The following is a 17,108-nucleotide window of genomic DNA, read 5'->3' on the forward strand; positions in this document are numbered from 1 at the left end:
TTAATTAGAGCTCAGGGTGGGAAGAAAAGAAAAAACAAAGAAAGGGTGGGTTCAGACTACGGAATTCTCGCCGATAAATTCAGCGGAATTCCGTAGCCTGTACGCGCTCTCGGCCACGCGCCTTTCCGCCGGCTCCATAGACACCATTCGTGACAATTTTTTCGTCTATGGAGCCGGCGAAAAGGCAAGTGCCCGTGAGCGCGTACAGGCGGCGGATTTCCGCTGAATTTATCCACAAGAATTCCGTAGTCTGAACCCACCCAAACATGTTCTTACTTTTGGCCAATTCCAGATTATGGCTTCTAAGTGCTTCTTGCCCTCCTCTCGACACATCCAAAAAGCCAATCACTGGTTAGGGTCCTATTAGACATGGCAATTATCTGCCCAATCAGGCAGAAAAAAAACAGCCAAGGAGCCGATCATAGCCGATCAGCATGTTAAAAAATCATTGGCCACTGATCACGCATTGCTTCACGGCAGCTGATTAAATAATATACAAAATAATAAAGATGTATACTTGCCTGTCCATGCTCTCTGGTATCCTCCTGCCTTTATTCCGATGACTAGAGATGCAGCTGAAGCTTCTACACCCGTCTCTGAAGTGACAGGCCACTCAGCGAATCATTGAACGAGATGAGACAGTGCCACGACCAGTGATTGGCTGAGCGGCCGTCACTTCAGAGAGGGGTGTAGGAACTTCAGAGGCGGCCCTTAGATTTAACTTAGGTTTTTCAAATAGAAAGGCAGGTGTATGACTAATTAAAGTGGTACTGTCATTTATATTAATTTTTGACATGTCGTCCAGCGCTCCGTCATTCTCTATGAGCGTTAGACTTATCTCTCAGCGCGCGCGCCGGGCTGCAGCGGCTGATATATCAGTGACCCGACCGGATCCAGAAGCGGGACCCGGCGGGATCAGGTGAGTATAGGGGGCTGTAGCGGGGGGTCGGGAGCCTGTCACCCCGGCACGGGGGGTGACAAGTTCCCTTTAATGGTTTACCCAGGCTTAGAAAATAGCAGAAATAGGACGACTCTTGTCCTTAGTTTGCATGTGGTTTTGCAACTCTGTTCCATTGAAGTGAATGAGCCTAATTGCAAAACCTCACACAAATCCTGGAGACAAGAGTCCAATGGTTCTTGAGTATTTTGAAGTAACTATAGATTGTAGATGTTCAAACAAAAGAAATGTGTATACTCCGTGGAGTTAAACACACGTTGGCGCTGCACTGCAGAAAGGTAACTACTATGCAGCTATATAGATCTTGAAGACTCCGTATCTTCAAAAATTGTAAAACAAATAATAGCAATATGATCTAAAGCGCTATAGTACCCAGGGGATGTATATTATGAATGTAGTATGAAATGAAGGATTGGATTCAGGTAATTTTAGGTGGTTCTATAGAAAACAGCTGATTGTTCTAAGTATATAGATCAGCTGTTACACAGCCTGCAATATAGTGATGTACGGCTAGTGAATTAAACTTGTAGATCGTACCTGTTCAGTGCCGTAACGTTGTATAGTTCACATGTATATACTTTGCAATAATGCCCGAGAAGGAGTCTTGAAAGGTTGGAGGAGAATGTAGATGTTCTTTCAATCGGGGTCGGGAGCGAGCCCCAGCCGGTGGCTCTGCTACTACCTTACCATCGACGTGGTGGAATAAACCGAAAGGAATCCACAGTTCAGTGACGTCACTTTAGTGGATACGGAGGCCGATGTAAGGAAAATTTTTCCTTACATCGGCCTCCGTATCCACTAAAGTGACGTCACTGAACTGTGGATTCCTTTCGGTTTATTCCACCACGTCGAGGGTAAGGTAGTAGCAGAGCCACCGGCCGGGGCTCGCTCCCGACCCCGATTGAAAGAACATCTACATTCTCCTCCAACCTTTCAAGACTCCTTCTCGGGCATTATTGCAAAGTATATACATGTGAACTATACAACGTTACGGCACTGAACAGGTACGATCTACAAGTTTAATTCACTAGCCGTACATCAATATATTGCAGGCTGTGTAACAGCTGATCTATATACTTAGAACAATCAGCTGTTTTCTATAGAACCACCTAAAATTACCTGAATCCAATCCTTCATTTCATACTACATTCATAATATACATCCCCTGGGTACTATAGCGCTTTAGATCATATTGCTAGATTGTAGATGTTCATTGAGAAAACACACTGTAAAAATGTAAACCTTTAATAATTTAACACATTTGCATAACAAAGCAACAAAAATTATTAGTTGCAGTTTTTAAGTCCTTCTAATGCCACAGTACAGGGGTACACAAGCTGTACATTGTCAAGTTAGGGCCACATGTAGCATGAAATCTTTATAGTAGAAAATCTGCACTAAAACACAGAAAATCTACCCCAAGGTTGTATGTAGCCAGTATATTTGACATGACATTTGACATCGAGTCAGCGGTCTTTGTGACAGGCACGCTTTAAAATCCGCACCACATGTAAATTTTGACCCAGGTTTCTTGTGGATTTTCTCCCAGTGTGTATACACCAAATGTCATTAGAAAATGTAAAAAAATATATTTATATGATTAAAAAAAAATAAAAAATTAAAAATAAAATTTTCCAGGATACATTCCCTTTAAGGTAGTTTTCGGGCTTACTGTTATTTAAACCACTCACAAATAAGTTACATAAGTTAAATGTTGGTTTCTTGAAAGGGAATCTGTCAGCGGTAATTCAAACTACTAACATTGCTAGATAGCTGTTAGGTCAGGGAGGCACATGGTACCTTTCATATATCCAAATGTGCGACGGCAGCAAATCGTTGCTGTATGAGTCGTTGGTCTTTCAACATGTTAAAAGACAAACGACTACAACGATCAGCCGACATTGTTCATGTCGGCTGATCGTTGCCTTCTATTACACAGAACTACTATCGGCCGTGACGGCCGATATTGGCCGAATATTGACAATAATCGTTCCGTGTAATAAGGCCTTAACATGGACCGTTACAGCCACATAATCCCGCACAGGCTAGTGCAGTGCCATATATTAAATTGGTTTTATTAAAAACAATATCAACATGTTTCTATTGTTCATAATAAAACCGATATATTAATGACACTGCATTAGCCTGTTTGTGTTCATGTGGCTGTAATGGTCCATGTTAGCTTACCTATTAGTCATCTGCTCGTATCCACGAAGGGGGTGTTCTGGTCTATTGGTCCTAGCTGGGATCAGCTTCTGTATCGGTACTACGGCACCATAATGGCATCCCTAGAGGAGCAACAGTGACACCTATGATATACAGCCTACTATAGAGTTGTGCCTATGCACTAGCACAACCCACTCAGATGAGTGGGATTGTTCCCACTGTGTGGTCATTGTAACACACTATCCTTTCGATATTACACCAGGAAGCCCCCTTATTCTGTGCTTTTTTTTTCTCATTCCCCTCCCATACTTGCTTGATTCCCAATCAGGGTAAGGTATTGGAGGAAAAGTGAGGAGGTGGTGGTGTGGGAAACTATGTTCTGGAAGCACACACAGATATATAAATGGTAATGTTTATCTCCCCTTGATCTAACAGCTATCTACTGCTGACAGATTCCCTATAAATTATGGTGACTGTTTGTGGACTGATGCCCAGTACTGGCCAGACTTCACCAAGTCTACGCCAGACTTCACCAAGTCTACGCCAGACTTCACCAAGTCTACGCCAGACTTCACCAAGTCTACGCCAGACTTCACCAAGTCTACGCCAGACTACACCAAGTCTACGCCAGACTACACCAAGTCTACGCCAGACTACACCAGGTCCACAGTTGTATGGTTTGCTCAGGTAGTAGAGTCACAGTAAAAACAACACATCATACAATATAAAAACATATAGAAAATACATTCATCACATCGTCTTGAGGTATCACTTTACCTATAAGAAACAATAGTTATCGAAATGCTTTTGCAAATGAAAGAGGAATAGTTCACAAGAGTCTTCCAGGTCATTACATCAAAGTACAATCAGTTGTCTTTCGTTCTCGACAATTTCCATTCTTTTCTCTTTCATTATATTCTTATATCCTTTATAATGTCCTCACAAGGGATATTATCCATCTTGAAGCTACTGGGCCTCAATAAAAAGCATCCCTCTTCAGACTGTGTCATTTAAAATGCTATTGTCTCCTTATGAAGCAGAGAAGCCTTTGGGCCCCTTCAGGCAGCAGAGCCCAGGTAGAAGGGTTACCTCTGCATCTTCAATGTCTATCCCTGAATTATTCAATAATGAGTAGAATCAAAGCTTCAGATTTTGTCAGTATATCTTGCACAATACTGAGAGTTTTCAAAAATTCAAAGCAATAGGAATTGTAGACGGAAAAAGCATACATTTTAAGACCTGATATTTACATGGCAATCTATTTGTCTGCCAGAAACACTGGACAAATCTCTTCCTTCTGGGGTCTGCTGTATAGGTGCACTCTGCCATCTTTAATTTCTTGCTGTGGAAACAAATAAGTAGTGTTATACATTAACATGCAACATCATAGTCTTATATGAATTGACTATAAACCAATCAAATCGGCATATGACGTATACCCACATACATGAGAGAGAAAAAGAAGCAGTAACTCACCAAACGTCTTCATAAAACTTTAGCCTTAACGGGGTACTCCAGCGGGGGGGGGGCACTTTTTTGCTGGGACCGGGGAGGAGGTGGCCGAGGGAAAAGACGTCCACTCACCTCCCCGGTTCCAGCGGCGGGTCCCGCATAGCGGCGCTCTGGTGGCTGATCGGACCTGAGACATCACGTCTCGGGCCCGCGTCAGACACCCGGAAGCGGCCAGGAACCGTGCACCGGAGCGCCGCGATGCAGGACCCGCCGCTGGAACCGGGGAGGTGAGTGGACATCTTTTCCCTCGGCCACCTCCTAACTGGTCCCAGCAAAAAAGTTCCCCCCCCCCGCTGGAGTACCCCTTTAATTCGGAATACTCATCCAACAGTGAATACACTTTGGACAAATGTGAACAGTTCACATTTGTCCAAGTTGGGTCTGTTGTTGGATGAGCATTCCAAATTAGGGCTGAAGTTTTATGATGTTTGGTGAGTTGCTGCTTCTTTTCTCATTTATGTGTATTTATATGCACTCTCTGCAGAGCATTGCACCACCTGGTCTGTACTATACCCTGACCTGCATACATCTCCTTAAGTTGTGGTGGGGAGGTGCTGATCTCTTTGTTTTTTTGAATAGACTGACATATGATGTTCGTCAACATGGTAGGCAGACAGTAAACCTGTCCCTAAGTGACTGCAGCCACAGGAAAGCAATGGGAATGTGTGGGTTAATAAAGTGCTTTCTCCCAAAGCATCCTATGTAGAGGACACTTTTTTGTGTCGGTAGTGAGCGCAGGAAGTGTAGAGGTGAATGGCAGAAACACTTCTCCAATCCCTTGGGGCAGAGCACAATACATGTATAAGAAATATAAATTACAGCTAAAATTCTGTCTGAAATAAGAGATAATTGAGATCCTTAGATGCGGTGCTCAACAACACTTGACTGTGGTATCTAGGTGGTTAGACAGATGGAGGTGGATCTCTCTGTCATCCAATCAGATAAGTTTCTATGAAGGCTGGAGGCATAAAAGAAGCTCCCAGGTCTGCAATATGTGTGTATGCCTATAATATTCTGCCCAAGAGTTTTTGGTTGGTTCAGACTGGGGGGAGAGTTATGAAGCTGTGGTATCTGCGGAATCTGTTGGAGCTATACAAATAAATATTTATTTATTGATATTTATTTATATATAGTAACAATCCCTTTGTTAAACAAAGAAACCAATTAGAACTTTCATTTCTCATATTGCTTTGGTGGAAGCTATGCTCCGATTTGTTGCAATGGCCAACAAGGACAGCCATCCCATTACACAACTTTTTGTCAGTATTGTTAAAAAATTCAAACCATTGTTAACAAATATATGTTCCTTAAAATCGCTCCATTCCCAGGCTTATAGCCCTTTTATCTTTTGGTCTATGGGGCTGTGTGAGGTTTAATTTTTTGCGCCATGATGTGTTCTTTCTATCGGTGCCTTGATTGCGCATATGCGACTTTTTGATTGCTTTTTATTACATTTTTTTTCTGGATTTGATGCGACCAAAAATGTGCAATTTTGCGATTTTTTTGCGCTTACGCCATTTACCATGCGAGATCAAGAATGTGATTTATTAATAGTTTGGGCGATTACACATGCGGTGATAGCAAACATGTTTATTTATTTATTTTTATTTATAACTTCGGAAAAGGGGTGATTCAAACTTTTATTAGGGGAGGGGGCTTTTTATTAAAAACAACACTTTTTTTTTTACCTTTACACTTATACTAGAAGCCCCCCTGGGGGACTTCTAATATAAGTACACTGATCTCTCATACAGATGAGATGCTGCATACATCAATGTTTCCTGCTTACTGCCACTAGGAGACCTGAACCAGTGAGAATTTCTATAGTGCATATAGTAAAATATTACTGAACAAATATAGGTGTACACACATAACAGGAATGTTAGACCTTGGCAAGCAATCACATCACGTATGCACAGATCATGTATTCTGGGTGCTGAAGTCTCTACTCACCACTGCGTCCAAGTGGTAAAATGGTAGGAACTACAGTGATCTTCAATCCGAGTGGTATCCTTACCATGAAAAAATCCTTAACCTTACTGTAATTTACGCTTTGGGGCTATGTTCACACTGCGTAAAACTACGGCCGTAGTTCTCGCCGCAGAACTACGGCCGTAGTTTTGCGGGGTGGAACATAACCTTACTTTCAATGGGATCCCGGCCGGAGCGTACACACATCGTATACACTCCGGCCGGGATCCCGTGCGGCGCCGCAAATAACTGACAGGTCAGTTTTCTGTGGCCGGAATTCAATGAATTCCGGCCGCAGAAGGACCTGTCAGTTCACTCAGTGAAGCGAGCGGCTCCGGCCGCTTGCTTCACTGTGTGCTATGGGAATCTCTGATGTGGGCGGGCGCGCGCTGATGCGCCCGCATCAGAGCTCTGCACCCGAAAGGATCATCCGGCCAGAGACCGGCTGTTCCGTGACCCGGCCGGGGTCACGGAACGGCTGGTCTCTTACGTAGTGTGAACATAGCGTTACATTGTTAATAAACTATAATTAGTTATGTAATTACAAAACTTCTCTTCTTTTTGGCATCTTTTACATATGCCTTAGTAATCACTTCTGTTGTATATAAAGGACTGTAGTGCAGCAACACATGTATTCCTCTTTGTAATAAGGTAGTGTGTTGTACATTGTACATTTTGTTTACCTCAAAGAATAAAAAATATTGGGGGAGACTTATCAAACATGGTGTAAAGTGAACCTGGCTCAGTTGCCCCTAGCAACCAATCAGATTCCACTTTTCATTCCTTACAGACTCTTTGGAAAATGAAAGGTGGAATCTGATTGGTTGCTAGGGGCAACTGAGCCAGGTTCACTTTACACCATGTTTGATACATCTCCCCCATTGATTATAGATGTAATTACTTCTATTTCTGGATCCTGGACACTGATGTCATTTTTCACATTTCTAGAATCTATCACCTGTCAAACTGGACAACTTTACTATAATCTTGTTATTTCATTGCTACTAACATCAGCTCAAAGCTTCAGGCACTTTGCAATGTGGCACATGTGCATTGTTTTAGAGAAATGAAAGAGTGGTATTATCAGTATTGTTGCTGGCGCTATACATAGCAGTAACAGCAGCAGTCAGAACCTGGCATTAAACAATATAAACTAAGCACACAATTCAAAGGGCAAGGTAGCAGTAATTTGAGGTAGAAGGTCAAACCAAAAGTCAAAATCACAAAAAAGTCACACGTGGTAAATAACAGTCATATAATCTAGAGTGAATGTCAGGATTGGCTCATATATGGCCACACATTTGAAAACATGTAGATTAATTCAGTATATAGACTATAAACTTATTTTGGTGTTACCCTATATGCTTGAATTATTGGCTGACAATAAAAGTATTACGGTAAATGATCCAAATGCATTTATTTCTTGTACACTCAGGCTATCATTTAACCTGAGCTCTTTTTAATAGCATTTAGTGACATACTTTACAGCAAACCATAGACTTAAGGTACTATTAGACGGGCCGATAGGGGCCCGATAGAAACTGTAAATGAGCGCCGATCTGCCCGATAATCGTTTTACAAGGGCTGCAAGGACGTATTTACTGATGCCCTTACAGTCCTTGCTTAAACTGTATACTTTACCTATCCACACTCCAGGGCTGCTCCTGCAGTCCCGCTTCACCCCAGGTCCCGCGCGCTCTAGCTTCTCAGCGGCCTGTCAGCTCAGACAGGACGCACTGAAGCCAGTGCGCGTGGGACACGGGAAGAAGCAGACCGCAAGAGAAGCCCTGGAGTGTGGATAGGTAATGTATATCGTCAGTCGCTGACCGCGCACTGCTATTACACATAGCGGTGCACAGTTGGCACCCGACAATTATAGGTTCTAACCTATATCAGCGATCAGCCGATGATCATTGTCATCGGCTGATCGTTGTATTTATTGCACGGAGCAATATAATCGGCCGATCATCGTTCAGTGTAATAGTGCCCATAGACAATCACCATCTCCAGATGTTGGAGATGTTGTATAGGACAGGTTTGTCAGCCTGCTGTGTGACATGTGCAAAGGAGAAGCTGAGCTGCTTCTTATCTATATACTGGTGTCACCATTTACTGTAATTTGGCACAAATCACTTTACAGCAGTCTCCTCCTTATTATCATCATAGACAGAACAGAAAGCCTTTAAGATTTTTTTATGCTTGACTTTTTTGAAACTATGAATAGGGAAATATTAAAGACGTTAGCATTGTATCAAGTTGTAACACTCTTCCTGTTGGAAAATTTTATAGTTTTTTTCTCATCAGACAGGAAGCTTGTTTACATAACAATAGATGAGCACACTTGCTTAATACTACTTAATATTACAGAGCTGCCATATGCAGAATGACAGTGCCTTTTGTAAATACTTATGTTCTTGTATCTACTATATATATACAGTATACAATCTAGTTGCTTTTACTGTGTTAAATTACATGGAAGTAAACTTCCAAGCAAAAATATTTTTTTTATCTTCACATTTTTTTTTCTACTTCTTCATAGACGCAGACATTCTTTGCATTCTTATACCATATTTTGTACAGTGTGTTTTTTCCGTCACAGAAAATAAAATCCCCTGCATAAGTTATTAGGGTTTCCAGGCCTTTAAAAAAAGGGACAGCTAGCAGGGAAGGGAAGGACATAAAGAGAAAAAAAAGTATACCCCCTTTGCAACTATTATAGCAGACTGCCCAATGAAAGTGCTCCTGTGACGTCACCCGATACTGTGCACGAGCCACAAATGCCAATTACTTGCAACAGTGGTCACATAAGTGTTCAAAAGTGACCACTGAGGCCATTGACTGGCTGCAGCATCCTGTGTACAGTATATGGGGACATCACAGGGGAAACTGGTGCAGCCGTGACAAGGGACAAGGGATGAACATAGAGAGGAGTGTTGTTTTGTTAGTTTGTTTTTTTGTCCTGTCCTTCTATGCCCTTTTATCTGTAGCTGCCACTAGATGGAATTTAGAAACAGTATAAACAAGGGGGGAGATTTATTACACATGGTGTAAAGTGAAACTTGCTCAGTTGCCCCTAGCAACCAATCAGATTCCACCTTTCATTTTCCAAAGAGTCTGTGAGAAATGAAAGATGGAATCTGATTGGTTGCTAGGGGCAACTGAGCCAGTTTCACTTTACACCATGTTTGATAAATCTCCCCAATACTGTTTATAAATTGAGCTGGCTATAAAACTATGTAGTAAGTGCCTATACAACCTCAAACTGTGTAGGCTGTAGGCAGGTAGAATTTTATTACTTAAAGGGTAACTCCAGCGAAAATATAATAGTCTGACCTACATGGAGTTGTTCATCTTAGACACAACATAGCAGGGACCAGTACATATATACAGAGCTTCATGATACGGAGATTTTGTTGCACAATAGTTGCCTGAAACGTTCATAAATACTGCACGGATCTATGACTGCGGTGTACTGCGATGCACTGTGACTGTCATCCTATTACAGCCGTCACTGATTTATATAGTGTTTTACTAGATGTGAGCAATGTTTTACCTGCAGATCAGGTGAGAATATTTTTCCTGGATCCGGGATTCTAGGGAAAATAAGGATCTTTAATCTGTTGAAATCAAATTCATAAAGAGGTTACCTGACATGATACCCAATAGAGACATTTCCATCTTCACTTGCTTTATTTTTCAGCCATAGTAAACTGGAACAACCTGTGTATAGCATGATCAGCCAAATCTATCTGATCAATTGACTCTTTCTGCAAGGTCACTGTGGGGTTTCTTAAAGTGTAACTGTCATGGTTTTTTTATTGCAGAAATCAGTAGTATAAGCGATTTTAAGAAACTCTGTAATAGGTTTCATCAGCCAAAAAAGCCTCCTTCTGTACTCAAGAAGCAATCTCCCAGCCTCCCCCCCTGACTTCTTATCTGTGCATTATCAGGCAAACACGTCTTCATTACAGAGAAGCCAGTGAAGACGGGTTCTGCTCTCTCCATTATATCCTTATGGAGGGGGGAGGGGCTGGGGGAGATGAGGGAGCAGGAAGAGGTGACATGAAGGTCAGCTGTTTGTAGACTCTCTGGGCACCTAAAACGCTAAATTCAGGTGTCAGAAAGGTCAGTGCTTATCTATGAACTTACTGAGAGAAGATTGCAGGGTGTTGTGCTGTGCAGGACTGCTCCGTGCTCAGTCACTCCTAACAGCCCCTCCCCTCTCCATAGACACATAATGGAGACAGAAATCCTGCTTCATTTGATGTGAGGGGGGAGGCTGGGAGATTGCTTTTTCAGTACAGAAGGAAACTCTTTTAGTACATAAACCCTATTACAGAGTTTCTTAAAATCGCTTGTGCTATTGATATTTAATGTTTTCAGAAAAATGGCCCTGAAATGACAGTTACGCTTTAAGGAAAAATAACACTGAGAACCTTAAAGGGGTACTCTTGTCCTATGGGATCATTCACATAAATGATTGTGCCAGCAGCATGCTACACAAAACTTGAAGGGATACTCTGGGGAAAATCTTTTTCTTTCAAATCAACTGGTTTAAGATAGTTATAAAGATTTGTAATTTACTTCTGTTTAAAAATCACCAGTCTTCCAGTACTTATCAGCTGTTGTATGCACTGCAAGAAGTGGTGTATTTTTTCTAGTCTGACACAGTGCTCTCTGCTGACATCTCTTTCCGAGACAGGAACTGTGCAGAGCAGTAGCAAATCCCCATAGAAAACCTCTCCTGCTCTGGACAGTACCCCTTTAAGTTTGTGCTAGCATGTTGCTGGCGTAATCATTTATATGAATGATCCCATAGGACAAGCGTAGCCAGCAATATCTTTCATCAAGGCTCAGCTATCTGTCCACCAGCTACAGTGGCAAGAGCATAGACTTCTGCTTACAAAATAAAATATTTTGCTGGCTAAGGCTCTATTCACACAAGGTTTTGGTGCTACATCCAGGTATACATTGGGATACCATTTCCAAATGTATTTTTTTTGTGATTAAAGTAAATGGGCCCACCGCTGTTATAGTGCTGTATATTTTGGAATCCCTTTCTGCATCTATCCTGAAACTTAAGACGTAGCCCTGAAATGTGACGGGAATGGGACCTAAGAGAACGTGAACATTTACAAACATCTTAACAGCTTCAATATATAGGCAGAGATTTAAAGTTTTTACCTTGTCCTATAAATAAGTAGGATGATGGCCACAAAAATGATAATACATGGAATTAGGACTACAAATATCATAGATATAATTGTTTCATTGTCTTTTCCTGTAAAAAGAAAAGAATTGGCAGATCACAAATGTGTAAACCTGGAACCTAATGTCTTGTTTTTTGTCTTAAAGGGGTTATCCAGTACTACAAAAACATGGCCAGAGATAGCACCACTTGTCTCCAGTTTGGGTGCAGGTTGTTGGTCGTTCGCTAAAAATTTGCAGATCGCTTCATGTAAACAGTCTTTCACCGATTTACCCTATGTGTGAGATGGGCTTAAGCGATCTTAAAACGATTGCAATAACAAATTTTCTAAACGATATATCGTTCCGTTTAAACGCTGATCGTTATAAAAAACACATTGTTACTTCGAAATCGTCAATCGCTCGATTGAGCAAATTACCACTCTGTGTAAACGCAGCATTACTCAGTTCCACTGAGGTGAATGGAGCTTTATTGCAAACCACACCTGGAATGGTGCTTGCTCTGGAAGAATGTTGCTTGCTCTGGAAGAAAGTTGCCATATTTTTGTAGCACTGGATAACCCCTTTAAGAAGTATGTGTCGTGGCTGGTGAACATACCATAACTATAACAAATTCAATCAATGAGTACCTAGGTAATTATATTAGAGAGACCTGATAATGATGGTTCAGATGGCTCCTTGCTGAATAAACTTTGGGCACTGGGTAGGGTTGTAGTGTCCCGCAAATGGCTGGGGGAAGCTCCTCCAACCTTGGCAGAATGGAGAGCTTTAGTGGATAGAACATGCAGCTATGAGAGGTGCCTCGCTAGAACCAATTCCAATAAAGCCTTGCGAAAGTATGATAGATTATGGTTTAAATGGATCAGTAACCGAATGTGAAGAAAGGTTTGGTGTCCCCCCCCCTTTTTTTTTTTTTTTGTGGTCTCTCTCTCTGCCTTGGTCTTTCTCTCTTTCGCCTGGTTGGGCCGGGTGGGCCGGGTGGTGTGGGTGGAGGGGAGGGGAACTATTGCTTGATTGGTTGTTTTTTATGGATTTGTGTTCAGAGTAAAGGCCCTATTCCACGGAACGATTATCGTTCGTTTTCGGACGATATCGACCGCAACGGACGATAATCGTTCCGTGGAATAGAGTGCAACGATCAGCCGACATCGTTCATGTCGGCTGATCGTTGCAGTCGCTTGTTTTTCAACATGTTGAAAAACAAGCGACTGATATAGCAGCGATCTGCTGCCGTCGCTCCGTTGAATAGGAGCATCGGCAGCAGATGCTGCTGTATCCTATGGGCTGCCCGGACGATCTAGCGATCCCCCGGGCCGCCCCCCCGCAGCTCCCCGCCGCCCCCTCCCGCACTCACCCGCTCGCTGACGCCGCGTTGAATAGCGGCGGCAGCGAGCGGCGAACGAGGAGCAAACGAGCGCTGACAGCGCTCGTTTGCTCCTCCAACGACCCGTGGAATACGGGCTTTAGGGCCCTATTCCACCAGGCGATTATCGTTCAGATTATCGTTAAATCGTTCGAATCTAAACGATAATCGTTCGGTTGAAATGCAGTTAACGATTAACGACCGAACGAGAAATCGTTAATCGCTTTATAAGACCTGGCCCTATTTTTATCGTTGCTCGTTCGCAAAACGTTCGCAAATCGTTCGCATTGAATAAGACGTCGTTCGGTCGTTCGCAATAGATACGAACGCAATAGCGAATAAATAGCGAAGAAGAAACGATCGCAATTACGATCATAAGTAACGATTATCGTTCCATGGAAATGAGTGAACGTTTTCAGGTCTTTCGCATTAGCGGTCGTTTGAGATCGTTAATCGTTAACGATTATGCAAACGATAATCGTCCGGTGGAATAGGGCCCTTAGCTATTGGAGGGGTAGGTGGAGAAATGTTTTTTATGGTCTCCACTGATCCTACTTGTGCTGATTCTATTTTATCAATGTTGTTGATTTGTGATACAAAATAAAAGAATATAAATAAAAAAATAAAAAAATTATATTAGAGAGACTTTTCCCAGCATTGTGTAGGTTCAGTCCTGTGCAAATAAACTTGTAACTTTAGCCCTGAGTAACTTTCCTGAGGAATCCTTGTAAGATCCTTGTAACAAATCCTAGTGAAATTTTTGTGAATTCCTTGTCATAGCAAACTTAGACCAGAATTTTAAAGTGATTCTGTATTCAGTTACCTGCTGAGCTGAGGTCCATCCCGGTCGTGTGTTCCAAAATGTGCCTGGTGCATTGGTTTGTCATAAAAACCATCTGTAATCCGCAGCAGTGGAGTCAATAGCTAAATCAATGAGGCGTGGACTAGTGCTTCCATGCCCTAGGCCTGCTACACCTCTCCTTTTTTCTTCTCCGCCCTCCTGGTCATCTCTAATGCCCCCAGACACTATGGCGCAGATGATGATGACGAGGAGAACTACGTGCGGGGGGCATTTCAGATGACAAGGTGGGCGGAGAAGGAAGAAAGAAGAGGCGTAGCAGGCCTAGGCCACGCTATTGACTCAGCTGCTGCAGATTAAAGATAATCATTCGCCAAACCAAGACACCAGGCGTATTTTGGAACACACGACCAGGAAGAACTTCAGCTCAGCAGACAGACGGTACCTACAGTTGGGGGGGGGGGGGGGGGTGGGGGGTTAGCTGAATACAATGTTACAGCTGAATACAGTGTTTTACTTAGACAGATCTATAGACAGACAGACTGATAGATAGTTACCTGGAAGTGTCTTTTCCTCACTCCATTCACTCCATAGGAAGGAATCATGAAGTTTATATTTTGATAATTTAACTCGAACTTTTACAGTGTACGTGACATCAGGAAATATGTTTGGAATATTTACGTATTCATTTTCTATATTCTGAAACAGAATGATTTTTCTAATGAATTCAATTGTCATTGCATTAACTTAAAGTATTTATTTTAACTTAATACAGACTTAAAATATTGCTAGGAAAACACAAGGGGGGATTTGCGTTTTTTTTCGGCAAACTGTGGTGTTTTTTCTTCCATAGACTTCAATGGGATTCTTCTGGTCATCTTAAAAAACACCATTGCTGTACGTATGGCGTTTTTTTTTTATCTGGTGTTTTGTGGTCCAGCAGTTAGGTCATGTGATGGCAGAAGAAAAAAATAGTTAAGCACACAAAAATTCCTCAACCACAAAAAAATATCATAAACACATTAATAATCAAAGTGATTCTCACTTAGGCTATGTTCCCGCTTCAGGAACATAGCAGAGGAAGGCAGTGGTCTCGCAATATAGACGAACGCTAATAATGATCATGATCTTTATTAGTGGCCATCTATTTAACGAGATGGCCGCCTTTCCCGGCTATGTTTCGGCTATGCATTTCTTATGGGGACGGGAGGGGTAAGGGCCCTATTACATAGAGTGATTATTGTGCAAAAATCCATTAAAATGATCGATCACTAGTGATCACTAGCAATGTAGTAGCAAGCAATTCTGACATTATTACAATGACTGATTGTTGTTATGAATGATTATTTTTGCAGTCGTTATATAGTCACTAATTTTTCTTGCAAGAGAAAATGGATTTGTTTCCCAAGCGACTGAAAGATATTTTTTTACCGGTTTTGCAGCATATTTTATTGAAAAATTAAGTCTGTCATTGCAAAGTACAATTAGTGTCGCAAAAAATAGGGGTTCGTGTGGGCCTGTAGGTGAAAAAAAGGAAGTGCTACTGCTTTTTAAACGCGAGGAGGAAAAAGCTGAAGTGCCAAAACGAAAATTTCCACAGTCCTGAAGGGGTTTACTGTCCAATTTAGAAAACTTGTTTTCATATACGCTATTTGGGAATTCTGAGCTAAAAAGGGGGGGGGGGGGGGAGGAATCTTTTGTTCATGATCCTCATTTAGCATCCAGAGTTGGCAATGGTTGCAAAGTTTGTGCCTTGCAATGGAGGACCTGTCCTGTTCTGTATTATTGCATTGTACAGGCAACACATTTATTTGAATGGGCCCAGTGTAATGCTTTATTTTCCCTGTGGAGGCGCAGCAGGAAAATTAGACACTAAAGGGGGGGGGGGGGCTATCAAGTCCGGCGTACTCATACGCCAGTCTTCAAGAGGAGAAGTCCAGCAAAAAATTTTATTAAAGTATATAATTGCTCCCCAAAAGTTATACAAATCACCAATATACATGTATTACGGGAAATGCTTATAAAGTGCTTTTTTCCCTGCACTTACTACTGCATCAAGGCTTCACTTCCTGGATAACATGGTGATGTCACTTCCTGGATAACATGGTGATGTCACGACCCGACTCCCAGAGCTGTGCAGGCTGTGGCTGCTGGAGAGGATGATGGCAGAGGGATGCTCAGTGTCTCCCCAGTGCCCTGTGTCCCTCAGTGTCCCCCTGCCATCATCCTCTCCAGCAGCCACAGCCCGCACAGCTCTAGTCGGGTTGTGACATCACCATGTTATCCAGGAAGTGAAGCCTTGATGCAGTAGTAAGTGCAGGGAAAAAAGCACTTCATAAGCATTTCCCGTAATAAGTGTATATTGGTGATTTGTATAACTTTTGTGGGGCAAAACAATACTTAAATAAAAATTTTCGCCGGACTTCTTTAAATTCGACCTGCACTCTTTTCCCCAGCCAAGTTTACTAAAAGGCGCATGCCTCTTAGTGAATCTGGCCAGTTGGGCACCCAAACCTGCACCCACCATACAAAATCTACACCTGCTTCCAGCAGGTGTAGATTTGGATCCTTATTTATGCCTGTGAGCAGGCGTAAATTATGCTAAATGAGGCACAGGAGGAGGACACGCCTGCATTCACATTGGTGGACAAAAATCTCACCTGAATTGATTCTTCCCTTTCACTTGATGACATTTTCCATAACACTTCATACACCACGTTTCTAGTTACAGAGGCATTCCAGCTCACGTGTAAATGCTGGTTCGGTGTCCTATACATCTGTTTTATGACTGGGCGGCTGAGCTTTGCTGAAAAGACAGATGATAAATGAGGCTTACATTTACCTTTGAACATTCTCCCCTAAAATAAAACATCTCCACCAAAAGATGAGATAAAAGAGTGTACAGTACACCAGTACATATGTGAGCAGTTTGCAAGCACATGTAAGCAACTTGTCTAATACTCTGTTAGAGGCGGTACAATCTTATTATGAGTTGAGATTCTTAATTCCAGTGTAATACATTCTTGATATTGTGCTGGAGTGGTGTGAAAAAAAGTAGTGATCTTCCTTGGGTTGCCAGAGCTCCAGTATTTCAACACTTTAAAGGGGTTGTCCGAGATAAACCATGAATC

At 42.2% G+C, this 17,108-nt stretch overlaps 1 protein-coding gene across 6 annotated transcripts in view; it reads right to left on the bottom strand.

Moving 5' to 3' along the window:
• Nucleotides 1-4,285: 4,285 nt before the first annotated feature.
• The window catches only part of IL13RA1 (interleukin 13 receptor subunit alpha 1), a 90,953-nt gene continuing 78,130 nt past the window's right edge, over nt 4,286-17,108 (bottom strand). For 5 of the 6 annotated variants that reach the window (XM_069943226.1, XM_069943227.1, XM_069943225.1 and 2 more), the window contains 5 exons: nt 16,638-16,783; nt 14,535-14,676; nt 11,792-11,888; nt 10,161-10,224; nt 4,286-4,466 (listed from right to left, as the gene is read on the bottom strand). In XM_069943226.1, coding sequence (XP_069799327.1) covers nt 4,383-4,466; nt 10,161-10,224; nt 11,792-11,888; nt 14,535-14,676; nt 16,638-16,783 — 533 coding nt within the window. In that variant the 3' untranslated portion in view covers nt 4,286-4,382. The remainder of the gene's footprint in view (nt 4,467-10,160; nt 10,225-11,791; nt 11,889-14,534; nt 14,677-16,637; nt 16,784-17,108) is intronic. The other variant, XR_011358663.1, reaches the window with a different exon arrangement.

The sequence above is a fragment of the Dendropsophus ebraccatus genome, chromosome 10 (assembly GCF_027789765.1).
Source record: "Dendropsophus ebraccatus isolate aDenEbr1 chromosome 10, aDenEbr1.pat, whole genome shotgun sequence".
NCBI lineage: Eukaryota > Metazoa > Chordata > Amphibia > Anura > Hylidae > Dendropsophus > Dendropsophus ebraccatus.